Here is a 17,060-nt window from a genome sequence, read left to right as displayed (position 1 = left end):
TTCATCTCACATTCTCTGCTCTGTTTTAGTGTTCTATGGTATACTGTAGTCGTGCTTTCCTTTGCGATGTTCAATTTTTGAAGGATTGTGCATGCATAAGATAATCATCGATCTGATTTTAAACTGTACCTTTGATACTACACACTATGCCTGCTCGAAATCTGCTTCAGTCCCCATAGACCCTCTTGAGATTAAGTGGTAAAGTTTCTTTACCTCGGTATATAGTATTCATGCCTCTTGCATACGTTCAGTGACTCATGAACGCGACTTCACCCCCTCCTGCACAAGAAGCATTGACAAAACCAATGTGTAACTAAAAATTAACAGACATGCACTGGTTCACTAGACAGAAGTGGACTACCAAGTTGCACACTAGTAGCATTTGGTGCTGCTCATCTAGTCCATTGCGCTTCGGCTGTTCACTATATCCCCACATCCCTTCGACCAGAACACTTGCGCCTATTTCGACAGAACAACTTCCAATCGCAAAACAAAACAAAACAAATTTGATTGTATTATGGCTGGATTACTGAATAACAATATGGAGAGGATGTCCAACCTGTCTCTCAAGAGTGCGTCATCTCGCGATCCATTTGCCACGTGTTGCTTAATCAGTACTAATTTCCACACAGGCTCCCTCGGTCAGAAGCATGCGCCTCTCATTGCACAGAAGCATAGCAAGTCTCAACTACCCGATGAGATTTGGGAGCAAATCTTACACCATCTTGAGATGACAGATATCAAGTCTCTGCGCCTTGCGTCAAAGATTTGGATAGATGTTGGTGCCCTTTTCCTGTTTCGGCCGTTCATCTTTCGACCAGACCGAAATAAGTACGATGTATTCAACAAGAAGTTAGCACACACGCCAATTGCCAAAGCCATCAGCAACATCCGGTTTGAGCTTGGAACACAGCAAATTGATTTCGCAGCTCATAATATTGGCTACGCATACTATCACGCACTGAAGACTTTGCGAGACGACCCTCGTCCAGAAAGCGTAAAGAAAGCCCAGTATGAATTACTGGAGGAAGACAAGATTGCAGCCATGACAGAGTACGCTGAATGGAACGAACGCTGGCATGAAATGGACCAAACATATCAAAGTAGGAGCGGTCTGGAAGAAATATTCAGCAAGACAGAAGCATTGACTCGGATCGATATCTCTTACAAGTCCTGCCCATTCAAATCCGAGCTCGCTATGGACGCTTGGATGCAAAGGACCGATAATTACAACTTCCGAAAGACTAATCAGGAATTTGTCGCCATCCTTCGAACTTTGACAAAGGCACCCAACAAACTGCAACACCTGAGCCACGATCAACTTCCAGTTTCATTTTTCATGGCGGCAGTCAATGATATTGTTGCCGTCGCAGCACCGTTACATCAGCTAAGAACCCTGCCTTTAACACTCGATGCAACAGCATCGCCTCACAATACCGTTTGGCGGATGCTTGGTTCATTTCTGAAGACCCTCCCTGAACTGAAAGATCTCCGCCTCGACTTCGCTTCATTGCCAACTAGATTCGACAATGAAGGTACCTGGAAAAGCAGCTGGTATCTCGCCGAGGAGTGGTATGCTCCCCTGTCAAAGATACTTGGTAAGTTCACTTGGAAAAACCTCGAAGCTGTCTGGCTCGGAGGCCTAGTGTTGTGCGAGAAAGGCTTGACGCAATTCTTCTCTAGACATGCAAAGACACTGAAATCCATCAAGCTCTCCAATATCGGTCTCATTCACGGCAGCTTTCAAAGAGTCTTCTCTTATCTTGCGAGACTGCCTCTACGAGAGTTCCGTATCTGGGGTTACTTCAAAGCTTTGCATTTTGCAAATGAGATCTGGAGGTTTTGCCGCTGTTATGGACCTTGCGATGACAATTGGTCCAAAGTTTTTACTCAGTATGTGAAGAAGCGAGATAGTGAGGATATGCTTTCGTGGCGAAGAAGTGGCCGTGGTCGTCTCTCGAATCCAGAAGTTCGTGCTATGATAGAGAATTTCGTTCTCCAGACGCCGAACTCTCTTGGGGAAATCTGGGCATGGCCTCTCATGTACTTGGATAGTCTGGATCGCTACTATCTCAACGAACACAGCGAAGACGGTGATGGCTGCACATACCCCGAAGAGAACATGGACGCTCTGTGGGAGGATGGTTTAACACGTTCTTTGAAGGATTGTCGGGATGCGTGGGTCGAGACTATTTATGGCGTCGGTGAACCGCCCATCATTGGCTTCTACGACAAGGCGGGTTTCGATGAATTTGGGTTCGACTGCGACGGCTACGCTAAGGGAGAGCGACCACCAGTGAGTGATCAACCGGGTACTGAGGAAATTAGGACAGACAAATTCCCGGTGACCAGGGCTCAATGTTACCGAATAATCCACCAGGGTATCAGATGTCGAATTCCACGATATTCAGAGCTAGACCCGACAGCCGAGAATCGTGTCCTTAGACCCGAGCATACCAGGAGAAAGAATTGCCATGTGATGAAGGAAGTGGATTGGAGGGATTGAGCGGCCATGACTGGATATGAGGGTGAGCGCGATACATGCTTCTAGTTACTTCTGCAATTTAGCACAGGGAAGTCAGTGGAAATAAAGACCAAAAATTAAAATGGAAATATTGCACCAAATGAAAACAGCGGTAGTAGTTTCGGAGTGAATCCCATTTCGTTCGTAGATTATCTCCGGGTAAACACTAGCATCAAAGGCGCTGTTTCCATCGTGAAAACATCTTTCGTCTCCTCTAGCAAAGCTTTCCCTTCTTCACCAAGAGCAAAAGCAATATCGAATTCCGTAACCAGCCTCGCTGTGACGACTCGAAGTTCCATTAAAGCAAGCTGCTTGCCAATGCAAGAATATGCGCCTACCACGTGATCAGTTAGTATAACGCTTCGTCGACCATGAGGTGGAGGAAGCAAACCAGAAGCGAATGGTATAAAGACAGCCTTGTTGAGAACCAGCTCAGGTTTGTTGCCCCATCTTTCAGGCAAGAATTCTTCGGCATGCTTGAAGCATGATTCTACTACCCCTTGTCAGTATCATTCGAAGATTCTAGGCTGGGGATGAGCTTACGTCTTCCCATACTCCATGAAGGAGCAGAAATTGTGATATTTCCAGGAATGAAGATATCACCGACCGTAAGCCCTTCAGGCGGCGTCTGTCTCATCACCCCACTCGGTACTGGAGGATGGAGGCGAAGAGCTTCGTTGATGACTCCATTGAGGTATTTTGCCTCTTGAAGATCTCGTACTTCAGTGTCTGATCCTGGTTTGTAGAACGACTGAAGTTCTTCTCGAAGCTTGGTGGCTATATGAGGTTCTTTGGCGAGATGGTAAAAGATGTGGGTCAATGCCGAGGAAGATGTATCACTGCCAGCCACGATTACAAGTCGCGTATCTCCCCAAAGCCATCTGGCACATTGATTAGGCGACTGAAATTGATCATTGACTGCTTTTCGGACGAAGATGGTAATACCTTGGGTCACTGACCACAGGATCAGGATTCTCATTCTCGGCTTCGATCAACCAAGTCATAATGTCGGACTTTTCTGGATCGTACTGCAAGGAGACGTTAGTGGCAGCAAAATTCAGAAATCGTTTCGTACCTTTTTCCTAGCTTTGATCTGCTTATCGCAAAAGTTAATCCAGTGATCAATTCCAGCTGGCTGAGGAAGTGCTTGGAAGATGGGAATAGCCCAAGGAAATGGAGTTGCGATGCCAAGTGGTGCCATGCCATCTTGCAGCGCTGTCAATCCATGATGCTAAGTGCTGTCAGAACTTTCTTATCAAGGCAAATACGAACATCTTACTTTCTTTCCACTCGTGAGCATGTCAAATGTGCGTCCAAATGCAATATCTCCCATAGTATCGAACGAGTAGAAGTTCATCCATAGAGAGCAGTCAATGGTCTCTCCAGATCGTACCCGAAGCTGCTTGACCAACTGATCTGCGTGTTTGACCACACGGCTCTCGTAATCGCGAAGAGCTTGGTTACATTAGCTTCCGTTGTCAGTCAAGTGAATCATGTTTACCTTTGGCGTTGAACGCTCGATCCCAAACCTTCCTTCGCTTAGCATGAATGATTGGGTCGCGTTCCAGTTGAAGTGATTTGTTCGGACGTCCAACAACATCATACCAGGCTGTTTTCGTACACTTTGATCCAGGTCCATATATAAGAGGAACAGCATCGGGTATGGTGATTGTCAATTCATTTGGTCCAACTCTGACAATCTCTCCATATCTCTCGTGCAACTTATCGGCCTGCCGGTAGTTATCGGATTCCTTTAGAAGACGAAGTACGTGAGTGAGCTTTGTGAGTTTGGAGTTTAGTGGACCTGGGAATTTTCTGAGTGGGTGGAAGAAGACTCTGTATGTAAGAATGCTAGTCGTGAGTGATACTAGGTATGAAGACACGATTATTGTGGTAAGTCGAGCAGCGCTCCAGATCGAGCTTCGAGAATTGAAGTTGTGGATGGTAGCAAATATCGCAAATGGTACAGTGCAGAGAAGCACAGCCAGCCTCACTGCCTGCAAGTGGTGCTCGCCGTGCATAAAATATCCCAAGTGTGAGACAATGCCAAGGACAGCAGATAGGAGGATGAAGGCCGGCACTGGAACAGAAGAGATGTCCATCCCGACAGAACCAGAGATATCGGGTTATGGCTGATAGAATAATACACGATTCGATAAGTTCTGTCGTTGAAATTGAGGTGGACGCATGATTACATCATGAACTACAGGATGAAACGACTCTCTGACCATCAATGAAGCGAAGCCTGCCTTTGTACCTAGGTACTGTAGGTACTGATTACATATCGACTCTTTCTTATGATAGTAGTTGAAAATGCCTACTTACTTTCTTCTGAAAGAGGCATCTCGTATTCAAAGTGAGCATTTGGCTATCATCCAAACTCTGATGTACAGTAAGCAAGTCATCCGCGCGTTCGGCGGTGCTGTTTGCCCACCCCGCATTTCCATGGGCAAAACTCGCTAACGAGATAATGTCAATTTAGCGGACAAATCAGCGAGACCTGAGCGAGACTGTGGCTGATCTAACCTTGCTCAGCAAGGAAATCTAATGACAAGAATTGCCTGATTCAGCAAGTCTTCTATGCACGATGAAAGGAATTAAAAAATGAGCGGACTTAAAATCAATAACTCACCAGACATATAAACTCGACTTCAACAGCTGTTCTGCCATAATTTTTATTTCCATGTTCAGATCAATTTCATTGCACTCTAGATTCACCACAAGCAATATTAGAGTTACGTCAAGGTTGACGCTTCCCCAGAACCACTTCTCCACAAACACAGTCATGCCAGGAAAATACGCAGCCGTCCATGGACCCGAGAACGAGAACGGACCCGGCGATGCTCGTCCCACCGCACTTCAAATTATCAAAGACGAAGGTCTCGAGGGCAAAATGTCAGACAAAGTCTTTCTTGTAACGGGCACCTCAGCTGGGATCGGCCCGGAGACTGGACGCGCATTCGCAGCAACTGGCGGTAAAGTATTCATGACAGTTCGGGACCTGAAGAAAGGCGAGGAAGCATGCAAGTCGTTTCTCGAACCTGGACGAGTCGAACTTCTCGAGATGGACAATCAAAATCTGGATAGCGTGAGGAAAGCTGCCCAAAACTTTCTCAGCAAGAGTAACAAACTCAACGTTCTTGTCTGCAATGCCGGGATTATGGCTGCTCCATACCAGAAGACGAAAGATGGATTCGAGAGTCAATTTCAAACAAATCATCTGTCGCACTTCTTGCTCTTCCAGCTTCTCAAAGACACGATGCTGAAGTCATCGACGCCGGACTTCCACTCGAGAGTGGTGACGGTTTCTTCGACTGGGCATGCTGCTGGCGAGGTCCAGTTCGGGAACTACGATTTCAGCGATGGGAAAGATTACACACCATGGGGAGGGTATGGACAATCGAAGACTGCCAATATCTACATGACGAACGAGATCGAGAATCGCTATGCTGAGAAAGGACTGCATGGCATCTCGCTACATCCGGGTGGAATATGGAGTGGACTGCAGAAATTTGTAGCACCAGAGACCATGGCAGAATGGAAAGCAAGACCTAATGTTGACAAGCACATCAAGAGCTACGAACAGGGTGCTGCAACTTCGGTATATGCAGCTGTTGGTAAAGTGTTTGAGAAGAAGGGCAGGCTTTATTTGGTAGATTGTGATGTCGAGTCGCCGAAGACGAATGGGAAAGAAGGTGCCATCGACGACACGAGACAGGGCTATAGCCCTCATATTTTTGACAAGGAAAAGGAAGCGAGGTTGTGGGAAGATTCGCTGAAGATGGTAGGAGTAACAGATTCGTGAACAGAAACTTGGGCGGATATTTGGACGAAGATGAATGGAAAAAGTTGTGCATTATTGCCTCATCGAACCAAGCATGGATTCACCTCCTCTTCATTTGACGAACTTCACCTGTCGATTTCTGAAGTTATGCATTCAAATCATGTCTCTTTTCATCGAGATAACCTCCATTGCTGAACATGTGATTTCACATCATGGGTGCTTACTAGCCTTACTTCACCACCTCAACCAAACGACACATCACTCCTCGACATGTTGTCTTGCACATGCGATAAAATAAAACATCCTGCACATTTCATACTTCAACTAAACTTCTTTTCTTTCAAGCAGTCTTGAATATGAAAACGTTCGTGGAAACAAAAACGGTGTTAACTACATTATCCTTCAAGAGGATCATCTCCGGGTGCCTAATTTGATGTATAGGGTCAAAGCTCGATGCTTGATCCTGAACGATTTGTTGGTCAGCATTCCAAGATACGATGAGGTGCAAGATGAACAAGAGGATTACAATGCTGATGGGATAGAGATGGCGTCAGTGACTTAAAGTTAAACTTGTTTCCCCTGAAGTAAGTCACATAGTACCATAACACTTTGAATATTGAATCCATATGTATAGGTCTCTTGAAACCACGTGAGACTATACCTTTATTTCTATGCTAAGCCTGTGCAGTTCACTAAACATTCTGTCTACTACTAGTGTCATGAACGAACCCTTAAAACTCGTTTGAGCTATCGTGAAGATTGGAATGACAATACAGTTCTAGTATTTGTGGGAGGATATCGATAAATTATGTCTTGTTGCACATCGCAACTTGGGCTCACGTTTTAGCTTCATTTTAGGTCGAAAAGTGAATAGGTACCCAATACCTAGCTCCCGATGGCGCTAATCCATTTTAGCCTACCCTTGATCTTGAGTGGCTGCAGGATCAGGCGCTTCATATAATTTCTTTTTGCGATTCCATCTTTCAATAATCAGTTTCCCCAAACACAACATTATCAATGTCAACTTTCCGAATTCCTATGGCCGATTTTCATACCCATAAACGACGCGCAAGCGAAACAGAAAGTCGCGATGGTAAGTCTTCAATCTACTTGAAACACAAATAGTAAAGCTGAATAGAAGAAGGAACAGCCCGTCGTCGTCGCATCTCGACCACATCGCGAGAGCAAAGTGGCAATCCACTCAAGCTCCCGACCGAGATCTGGGAGCAGATTTTTAACCACTTAGACTTGAAAGACATCAAGTCTGTTCGTTTGTCCTGGAGCCCATGGACAAACATCGCTGCCAGATTCCTCTTCCCATCGTTCGTCTTCAAAATTGACAGGAGAGATATCGAGCGCTATGAGCAAGACGTCTCCAAAGATGAGGATTTCGTTGCGGGTATCAGATCTCTGCGCTTTGAGACTGGTATGATTACCTTACACCAAGTTCAAGATGAGCTTGCTATGTTCTTTTGCGATTCGAACAATAGCATGCGCAGCGCAGGCTCTTTTAAGGACTACGTGTCGATTGACGCCATGAATGAAGATAAAGCAACTGCTATCGCAGAATACGCGGCATGGAATGTTCGTTGGCATGAAGCCAAGCAAAGTTACTGCGACCTCTTTCGTATGAAATCGATGTTGGGCAAGCTCAAGTCACTTGACAGCGTTGGATTCAGTATCAGAGTAAGCAAACAAGGTTTAATACTACGTCACTTGAGGCTAATATCATATTAGGACACAAACTCCAGCAGCCAGCTTCTCAAGAAATCTTGGTGTTGTGTACCGGCATCACCTACATCAGTCAACTTCTGTAGAGCTCCAAAGGATCTCTTCACATTTCTCGCGGCCCTTGCGAGCACTACTCTATCCATTAAAACCCTCTATCATGACCGACTTCCGGTCACATTCTTTGCGCGTGGCGACAAGATATTGGCAAAGCTTGCGGAGCCACTCAAGCACTTAACAACACTTCGATTGACTTTCGACGCAAGTGACATTCCGCATATGAAGTTCTGGGCTAGTTTGGGACATTTCTTGAAGGCAATTCCAAACCTCGCAGTTTTACGCTTTGGCTTCTCAACCAATCTCTACAATCCGTCAGTACAGTGGTACCTTGAGAGTTATGAGCGGCTCGCCGGTTGGTATGTCCCCTTGTGGAAGATGTTTGGAAACCACACGTGGCCTAGGCTTCGTGAGCTTCGCCTCGATGGTCTTCTTGTCTGTGAAGACGGACTGTTCGAATTTATGAATCGACATGCCCAAACTCTGCAGGTCTTGAAGCTATTTAACCTTGCGCTGTGGTCTGGTGGAATGCAAAGTCTCTTTAATCGATTGAGAGCCTCCCTAAAGTTGAAGAGATTTCGGGCTTGGGGAGAGTTAAACGCCATCCATTCTCCTCATGAGCACTGGAGAATTTTGTCAACATACGATTCCGAAGATGACTCGACGTCCCCGGAGATGACAGCCTTTGTGGCGGAAATATGGAGAACAGCGGCAGCTGTGCTCAAGCAAAGTGGAGATTGCAGTCAAGATAGTGCCTACGATCGGCTCCAAGAATTCATGGTTTCCCAGAATTTGCAACGCGCATGGCCTCTTGACAATTGGGACTTGGTTGGTCAGATATCAAGGACGTGGACCGGGGGCCATTTGCACTCAAACGAATGTGAACACTCTGTCAAGTCAGTCGAGTTCATTGACAACGCATGAGACGAGGATGTCAAGAAGCCCCTGAAGGGATGGATTGATTTTGAAGTACAGGAACTATCAGGTATTGGTGAAGACTTGTTCACTAAACTGTACGACGAGTTTGGTTTTGACATAGATGGCTTCGACAAGGACGGGTACGACGAAGATGGAGATCATTACGCGGAAGATGTTACTGACTCGCATCTTATCACTCATTTTGCGGCCAGACGCGAGATCTTGGAAGAGCTGCTTCGAGCGATTCCAAGATATGCAGCATTGGCAGAGTGAGGTACCGCAGTGTGTACACTTCGGATTTTAGGTTCTCAGGGCTCGGCTTGGTTTGTTTCTTTTGACAATTGACCTTGCAGGTGGATGGTGTTCTTGATGGATCTCTTCTTGTCGAGCTTGATCTTTCATGACTGGACGTCCCCAGACCGTGGTTGCTTGGAGATTGGTGCATCAAGAAAAGAAAGCAACTAAGCCTTGGACTAGTAGATATCCAGAAATAAAAGTGTCAGGAGACAAGTTCTGTCTAAAATTGTGCTCATTTGTTCTTATCCTCTCTCCCGTCATGTTTCAAGCCTTCGTCTCCGCCGCCTTGGCCAAAGCCGGATCCGCAAACCCCAATTTCCTATCTCCCACAGTGTTCAACCCCCAAGCCGTAGAGCTCCCATCATGAACCGTAGTCCTCCTCATATCCCTCTTAAACTTCCCCTCGAAACTCCCACCCGTTGCCCTATGCATCACACACGTATTATCCCAAATCACCAGATCCCCATCCTGATCCCACTCCACACTACAAACATATTTCGGCTGCGTAGCAAACTCAATTAGGCGATCTAACATTTGATCAGATTCCTGTGGAGAAAGACCTTCGATATGGTGCGCGTGGCGGGCTATGTAAAGATTCTTGCGTCCGGATGGCCCGTGGGTTTGGACGAGCTTGTGGCGACTCATTTTGTTGTCGAGCGGGTTGAGATCTTTAAAGTATTCTGGGGATCCGAGTTTACGGGAGTGGAAGAGAGAGTGGGCTGCTACATAATCGTTTTCTTCAAGTTGGGTTTTGAGGTCTTGGGGTAGGTCGTCGAATGCGGTTCGGGTGTCGGCGAAGAAAGTTGAGCCACCGTTGTTAGGAGGGGGGATTGTGTGAGCGAGGAGGAGAGAGTATGATGCTCGACGAGGATTAAAGGATGAGTCGACATGCCACAGTCCATTTCCCTTTGGATGTGTTAGCTGAAGCCCTACAAAGGAACTTTAAATTGGGAGAGCAAGCAGACCTTATTGTAATGCGTCCTCGGACTATCGACTGGAATGACATTGCCCTCATCGTCCAGGTTTCCAGCATCAAAGAGTTCGTAGTAAGGGAACTTGGCTTTGCGGCCATTGGTCAAGTATGGCTTGATATCGTCAAGTTCACCCAAGAGTCTGGAGAATTCGACGTGTCTTGTATCATCGAGACCGGTGTTACGGAAGACGCAAACTCCATACTGTGATTTGTCAATAACTTCCATTCATGATTGTTAGTAAACTAACTTTAGCTAGAGCTTCCCGGATTTCTTGAAAGACTTCCGGTTCCACAGGCCTCGAGAAGTCAACTCCTCCAACCTCAGCTACGAACGTGGGAGCAAGCTCCTTGATCGTGATATGTTTAAATGGTGTTTCTTGAATAAGACCAGGCATAATGATGTCCTTATTCAGCTCGATAGAGTTCGGTAAACTTTATCCAGATGAGATTGAAGCCAAGTATTTTATGCTGTCCCAGAATGTGGGGAAGCCCCACAGGTGAGCTGCGGGGTACGGATCAGTCGGCTATCTGCTCTCTTGGCTGCGATTTTATGGTCGCAGAAGTTCTCAAGATGGATTCGGCATATAGATGTATTACCGACGCCTGGCATTGCAAGAAGAAGCGAGGATAGGGGGCCTTGGCGTCACATTTGCCGAATGTACGCTGTCGACTAGCACCCCCAAGACAAGGGCTTTATAGTCCTGAATAGCAGAATTTGTGTTCGAAGCAAGTCGTTTAGTCGAATGATGTTACGTAGGTGGGCAATCAAGGGAAACCAGAGTGCAACTAGACTTCTTCGTCTTCCACGGTCCGAGGATTTGTATCAAATCAGGAGGATTCATTCTTTTGCAATTTCTTTTTGCTTTTGAATCTTTTCTGATGCATTCAGTCTTTCACATTTCTTTCGTGGGTTCATTTACTTTCGTTCTTACTTGTGGTTCTATTCTAGTCGCCATTCATCTAGCGCCTTGATGTCAGCAAACCCCATTGTTGAGCCGATCGTCGATCACAAGGCGTAGCCTTGCATATCTCACTAAGAACATAAAAGATCAAGACTTCCTTGAAGGAAAAGCTATTGCTAGCATCCCTTGAGCTAAGCAACCATGACAGAACATCTACATCCATGTTGCGATCCTTCAACACCAAGCGCAATATGGGAAGGCACCCCATCAGGCGAGGTTATCGAAATCTCCGGCATCGAAACCTACATCGCGAAGCCACCCGCACTTAAAGGGTCCAGCCCGACTTTAAAGGTAGACAAAGTCATACTCTTCCTCACAGAAGGTCATGGCATCTACCTTCCAAACGCTCAACTCCTAGCAGATTCCTTCGCCTCGCATCTCAATTGCGATATCATCATGCCCGATGAATTCGCCGGCCAAGCTCGCCTGCCCAAGAACATAGAGCCCAGCCTCTATCCTCATAAAGTCATCCCATGGACCGAGGATAAGAACGATCCGAACTACGACCTTCGAGGACTGGCTGTTCCGTTGAAAGAGAATGTCGAAAACTCAGACGTGTATCCGTTTCAGAAACCTCCTTGGTGGAAAAACGAAGGCGAGGCTGAATTTGAGAAATGGAAGTTGAGACATGAGCCTGAGGTCACGGATCCGATTCTGGAGAAGATTGTGAGTTGGATCCACGAATCTTATGGTCAAGGTGTAAAGATTGGGGGAGTGGGGTATTGTTTCGGGGGTCGGTATGTGATGCGACTTATGGGCGCTGGAGTCATTGATGTGGGGGTCGTCAATCATCCGAGTTTCTTTAATATGGATGAAGTTGGGAAGCTGGGGAGGGGAAAGAGGTTGGCGATATTTGCGGCGGAGAGAGATGATATATTGCCAGCGGAAGAGAGAAGGGGGACGGAGGATGTGCTGACGAGGACTGGAGTTACTTGGACGAGTACAGTGTTTAGTGGGACGGAGCATGGTTTCAGTGTCAGAGGGGATTTGAGTATAAAGGAAATGAGGTTGGCAAAGGAGTATGCTTTCCGAGGTGCAGTGCAGTGGTTTAGTGACTGGCTGTAAATATGAGGTGAAAGAACGACTTATGGAAGCACTTATAGCATTGATTGTTACAGATTGGAAGAGCAGTCATGAAATCCACAACGAAGAATATTTAAAGATCATGCGAATCAAAATGCACGCTTGCTAACCCATCTCACTCCTCCGCTATGTATTCTTGGCGGTCATTCTAGTCCTCGTTCGAAATTATGCAAGTGATATACTTCGCATTGAATTCAACTAGTACTGTTGCTCATGGATCAAACCGTATGGTCAGATGTCGGAGCTGTTCGCATCTGCGTCTTAAGAGCAGTATGATAGTCCGCCTCTGAGCCGACGAACACGGAATCAATCGTAGCAGATGTAGCTGCGCTAACATCAGTCTTGGTCCTGGTGGTCCTGTTATTCCCACGAATAAAACTGCGCATGCCAGTAAAGATAGGAGACGGCAGTTTAGGGAGTTGAAGTACTGGACCTCTTTGCATCGAAGCAGGCTTCTCGTCTGGCTGCGCTTCAGCCAATGATCGGAATCGTCTGAAAAACCTGCGGAAAAGGCTTTCTACAGGATTATCATTGGGTGACTTTGCATTGTCGGCATTGTTGGTTTGCTGCTTGATGAACAATGTGCGGAATGCCGTGATAGACGCCATCATGACCGACACAGCACCTTCCGTGTGCTGCCAGAAGAATTCCCAGGTGTCGTCTTCGAGGCCTTTGTAGTGAAATCCGGCAAGTCTGATGATAGCGCAAATTGCCATGAAGATTGAGAGGCAGAGAAATATGGCTAAGCCAAATTTGGTAGATCGACTAAGGAGCGAGTTCCAGAGGACGATGATGGGGAGACTGACGACTGAAGCGAAGTTAGTCGAGAGCAATTAATTAGCTTGTAGGCAAAATCAAATGAAACCTACCCATTATATCAGAAAGCAAGTCCAGAACCGTAACTAGTACTGTAAGTCCGAATGTCTTTTTCCCGTCCACGGTGGAACTGAAGCATTTGACTACCTGCAAGTTAGCCTTGGTACAATAGCTAGGAGGAACGGTACTGACCTGATTCTAGCCCAAAATATGGGCAGATGATGAAAGGATCTGCGACGCAATATGCCCAAGATAGTACGCAGAAAGTGACTATGAACCAGTAATACCAATTCATGCCCCTCGATATATGCCACACAAGCGGACGCATGAATGTTAGAAAGCATCCTTTGACAGCAAAAGTCGTCGTCCATATCATGGCTAGGAAGGGATACACTTGCGAGTCGAGCAGGAGAAGTTGGCTGAAATCAGCGAGAAGGTAAGGTAGGATTTCCGGAACAAGCAAAGCGGCTGAGTGTAGATACAAGAAATAGCAGATATGGTACAGAATGCCGGTTGCCGTACATAGACAGCAAGCAGCGAGAATCAGGAAGGCATCGTCTAGACGTAGACGTCCCTGGTATTTGATTCGTATGGCTAGCCGTACGAAGAAGCAACAAAGTGCTAAGCCGGTCAAAACTCCAATACCAACCTACTTAGATGTCAGCTGGATTAGAAAAAGAAAATTGCGCGGAAAACTGGAGTCACCTTACTTGAAACGCATGCATATGAATCTGGCCAGACGATTCGATCAGTCGTTGAGCATCTTGATGATCCAGAGGAGTTGCCATGTTTCTCCTGTACTTGACCTGGTACTTGCCATACATAGACTGGGAATCAAGAAAGGCGGGTCTGGGGACTAAGGGGGTAAATAAGCCTTTCTCTGTATCTGACAGCCGATCATTTCTGGTTTCTCGTGGAGGGCGACACTGCATAGCATTGCCTCCAGCCTGCTGCAGCGCTGACTGCCTTGGCCCCCAACCCATCATATTCCGTGCGAGAACTGTATTTGCGTTGGTTCACGCCGCTCGCTTATATTGCGCGCTAAGCCGAATTCGGCCTGGTCTCACGCCGTGCTATCAACAATAACAAAGCTTGGCCTCTCAATGTCGATGCCGAAGTTGTACCAAATTGCTAGATGCATCTCGATTTAAATCTTTCAAGGCGCCACTCAGCCTCGATGCACCATAAATTACCTTTACGAAGAGCTGCATAGGAGGCTCTGCGGCTAATTTACTCTTTCACGTGGTCGCCTCGCGAAAGTGGTCTGTTTGGTCTGCTTGTCTTTTCAAAGCTCCCCTTTTCTCCAATCCAACGACGAATAGCACGCGTTCAATCCTGAGGCAATGTCGTTCGATCTTCTGGCACTGCAGACAACCCACCTTGGGGCCCTTTTTCTCCTTTTGATTGCCGCGCTCTGGCATCGGTATGCTGCCAACCGTCGCAGCTTCACAGCGTACACGAAACGCGAAAATAACAAAGGTGTTGTTCCCTTGACGTTCCCATACATTTTCCCGCTACTAGGAAGTCTGCCCGTTGCATATCTGTGGAACCCGAGAGCCTTTGTTTTGAGCCGCAAGTAAGCACATCGTATGCCAGTGGCCAATCTACGACTGACTGACACAGCAATTTCTTCCAGAGTCTGCATCCGGCTCGAGTCAAGGTCCTCACCCAAGAGTTCTATGTCGTCCGTGGACCGGAGAATGTAAAAGCCCTCTTCAAGAATTCTTGGGCATGCACGTCAATTCCATTCGTCAAGTTTGCTCTTGAATACGCTTTTGGCTTACCAGCTAAAGCATCGAGTCTGTACACAAAGGACGATTCTGGTGATGGCCATGTACCTCATCCTGGCAGCGTGGTAGAGGCCCGCAATCGTATTGACTACAATGTGTTCCAGTGTTTGGTCAGATTTCTCGAAGGAAAAGGACTGCAGCCTTTCTTCAATAGGTTCTCACACAACATCACGCAGCAATTACATAGCCTACATGATCGCATTGGATCCGAGTGGGGTTATCATGAAGACTTGATGAAAGTTGTCGGAAATGAGACTACGGTCTCAATCGTCAATGCCCTTTGCGGCCCGCATCTCTTGAAGCTAAATCCGCATTTCCTGCAAGACTACTGGGATTTTGACCGCAATTTGCAGACTTATCTTCAAGGTACGGAGGTGAAAGCATATATTAGTAGTGAACTTTGCTGACGTGGTTCGCAGGCATTCCTTGGTTCCTCGCTCCCAGGGCCTACGCAGTTCGCAAGTGGGTGCTGAAGGCCGTTCAAGTTTGGCAACAGCATGCGAGAGATCATTTCGATGAATCAGCCATCAATGCTGACGGTGATGACGAATTCTGGGGAAGTAGTTTCTTCCGAGAGAGGCAGGAAATATTCCTCCGAATGGACGGTTTCGACCATGCTGCTATTGCATCAGAGGACTTTGGTGCAATCTGGGCGTAAGTTGCTGTGTTTTCATCTTAAGGTTGAGACTCCTTCCAGCTAACTATCTTGTACAGAGCGCGGAATTCCGTCACGGCTGCGTCCTGGGCCATCTTTGATATATATCGGGACCCTGAACTACTCGTCAGGGTGAGAGCCGAAGTGGATACGTGTGCCATCAAAGACGCAGACGGCCTCATTCGATTCGATATCGATCAATTGCTTCGACTGCCAGTCCTCCAAGCCGTCTATGCCGAGACTTTGCGCCTCAGAATGCACTTTTATATCATCAGGATGTCAGACCGTGCTGAAATCAATATCCGAGATTGGATCATACCAAGGCAAAAGGTCATCGTCACGCCTACGACAGTTGCACACATGGATTCCGAGGCTTGGAGCACTGGCTTGAAGAATGAGCACCCCGTCGACCAGTTCTGGGCTGGAAGATTCCTCAAATATCCATCGAAGAGTAATACACAACTGGGCGATCCAACATTTTCGACGAAAGAACTCGAAGGGTCGTGGATTCCTTACGGTGGCGGACCGCGGCAATGTCCCGGCCGGCACTTTGCGAAACGCCAGATATTATTGACCACTGCTCTGATGGTAAGCCTGTTTGACTGTGAGATAATAAAGGACGGCAAGGATATGAAGGAGGACTTCACGCTCAAGGGTTTTGGTAGTGGTGTGTCGCATCCAGCTGGCAAGATACCAATGAGAATACGACGGAGACAGAATGCGGAAGATGCACACTAGGAAAAGGATCGGGGTAATCCTACTGTAGTAAATTGACTGCATCTTGTCCAACCTCTTGAAAGATGATCAAATCACAACTCTTTCCATCATTTCCCTCGCTCTGCCTACTCAGGGCCAATGTTGCAGATAATATCTCGTTGGCTATACCTCGATTGACAATGAAGATTTAACTCGGATTGTCATCTTCAGTAAGCTGCTAACAACGATTGAGTTTGTTTGGGCGAACAAACTCATGATGTTTGCCTATCTGGATTGCTCATTTTGTTTGTGTTCTCTTCATGCGATTCAAGACTCACCAAAAGTGGGGTCTTCGGTTCCGCGCGCCCGATTCAGCGTTGGTAACGGCAACAGCAACGTACGTAAATTCGAACATCGACCTTCTATCTCGAGTCAGAATCCTTTGAGCACATCATATCACCTAACTGGTGGGTCATCTGCGAAGTTCAGAGCACTGTTCTCCGAGTTTCAGTCGGACTTGCGGCTCAAAACCTGATCCCACAATCTATCAATTCCCCCACTCGAGCTTTCAAAATACGCCGGGGTACCAAACACTTTTTGCTGGTGGAAGCATAATTATCTAGAAATAATGGCAATGGAAGCGCTTTGGGGAGGTCTAGCCCTTCTGGTCGCACTTATCTCGTATTTCAGTCTTCATGGGCAGAATTCGGGAGCCAAGTCGAGAAAGGCTCGCCAAGCCCAAGCAATGAAAGAAGCATTCAAGGCTATGAGTGGACA

At 46.8% G+C, this 17,060-nt stretch overlaps 8 protein-coding genes across 8 annotated transcripts; 5 read left to right on the top strand and 3 right to left on the bottom strand.

The window, feature by feature from the left end:
* Window positions 1-517: 517 nt before the first annotated feature.
* Window positions 518-2,506, top strand: LY89DRAFT_790192 (uncharacterized protein; the record flags this gene model as incomplete). The annotated part of the gene is made up of 2 exons (XM_018223343.1): window positions 518-572; window positions 633-2,506. The coding sequence occupies 2 exons, from the start codon at window positions 518-520 to the stop codon at window positions 2,504-2,506; spliced, it is 1,929 nt and encodes a 642-aa protein (XP_018061162.1).
* Window positions 2,507-2,654: 148 nt separating this feature from the next.
* On the bottom strand, window positions 2,655-4,650 carry LY89DRAFT_692166 (cytochrome P450). The gene is made up of 7 exons (XM_018216479.1): window positions 4,026-4,650; window positions 3,804-3,979; window positions 3,600-3,755; window positions 3,470-3,552; window positions 3,068-3,405; window positions 2,916-3,017; window positions 2,655-2,858 (listed from the first exon to the last, which is right to left on the bottom strand). Exons 1-7 carry the CDS (start codon window positions 4,624-4,626, stop codon window positions 2,674-2,676), a joined length of 1,641 nt encoding a protein of 546 aa, XP_018061161.1. The 5' UTR covers window positions 4,627-4,650; the 3' UTR covers window positions 2,655-2,673.
* A 271-nt stretch (window positions 4,651-4,921) lies between these two features.
* On the top strand, window positions 4,922-6,398 carry LY89DRAFT_712364 (short chain dehydrogenase). Its single transcript, XM_018217974.1, has 2 exons — window positions 4,922-4,943; window positions 5,007-6,398. The coding sequence occupies exon 2, from the start codon at window positions 5,208-5,210 to the stop codon at window positions 6,327-6,329; it is 1,122 nt and encodes a 373-aa protein (XP_018061160.1). The 5' UTR covers window positions 4,922-4,943; window positions 5,007-5,207; the 3' UTR covers window positions 6,330-6,398.
* A 927-nt stretch (window positions 6,399-7,325) lies between these two features.
* On the top strand, window positions 7,326-9,284 carry LY89DRAFT_743441 (uncharacterized protein; the record flags this gene model as incomplete). Its single annotated transcript, XM_018220955.1, has 4 exons — window positions 7,326-7,401; window positions 7,453-7,994; window positions 8,046-8,925; window positions 9,019-9,284. 4 exons carry the CDS (start codon window positions 7,326-7,328, stop codon window positions 9,282-9,284), a joined length of 1,764 nt encoding a protein of 587 aa, XP_018061159.1.
* A 155-nt stretch (window positions 9,285-9,439) lies between these two features.
* Window positions 9,440-10,715, bottom strand: LY89DRAFT_632182 (alpha-ketoglutarate-dependent 2,4-dichlorophenoxyacetate dioxygenase). Its single transcript, XM_018211298.1, has 3 exons — window positions 10,530-10,715; window positions 10,274-10,483; window positions 9,440-10,214 (listed from the first exon to the last, which is right to left on the bottom strand). The coding sequence occupies exons 1-3, from the start codon at window positions 10,674-10,676 to the stop codon at window positions 9,573-9,575; spliced, it is 999 nt and encodes a 332-aa protein (XP_018061158.1). The 5' UTR covers window positions 10,677-10,715; the 3' UTR covers window positions 9,440-9,572.
* A 669-nt stretch (window positions 10,716-11,384) lies between these two features.
* Window positions 11,385-12,308, top strand: LY89DRAFT_602432 (uncharacterized protein; the record flags this gene model as incomplete). Its single annotated transcript, XM_018210245.1, has 2 exons — window positions 11,385-11,770; window positions 11,870-12,308. The coding sequence occupies 2 exons, from the start codon at window positions 11,385-11,387 to the stop codon at window positions 12,306-12,308; spliced, it is 825 nt and encodes a 274-aa protein (XP_018061157.1).
* Window positions 12,309-12,544: 236 nt separating this feature from the next.
* Window positions 12,545-13,930, bottom strand: LY89DRAFT_743438 (uncharacterized protein; the record flags this gene model as incomplete). Its single annotated transcript, XM_018220954.1, has 4 exons — window positions 12,545-13,134; window positions 13,196-13,285; window positions 13,335-13,791; window positions 13,853-13,930. The coding sequence occupies 4 exons, from the start codon at window positions 13,928-13,930 to the stop codon at window positions 12,545-12,547; spliced, it is 1,215 nt and encodes a 404-aa protein (XP_018061156.1).
* Window positions 13,931-14,269: 339 nt separating this feature from the next.
* Window positions 14,270-16,392, top strand: LY89DRAFT_790187 (cytochrome P450). The gene is made up of 4 exons (XM_018223342.1): window positions 14,270-14,718; window positions 14,766-15,298; window positions 15,352-15,586; window positions 15,647-16,392. The coding sequence occupies exons 1-4, from the start codon at window positions 14,486-14,488 to the stop codon at window positions 16,323-16,325; spliced, it is 1,680 nt and encodes a 559-aa protein (XP_018061155.1). The 5' UTR covers window positions 14,270-14,485; the 3' UTR covers window positions 16,326-16,392.
* The last annotated feature ends 668 nt before the right edge of the window (window positions 16,393-17,060 follow it).

Source organism: Mollisia scopiformis, assembly GCF_001500285.1.
Source record: "Mollisia scopiformis unplaced genomic scaffold LY89scaffold_40, whole genome shotgun sequence".
Taxonomy (NCBI): domain Eukaryota; kingdom Fungi; phylum Ascomycota; class Leotiomycetes; order Helotiales; family Mollisiaceae; genus Mollisia; species Mollisia scopiformis.
This window is presented reverse-complemented; position numbering and strand designations above follow the sequence as displayed.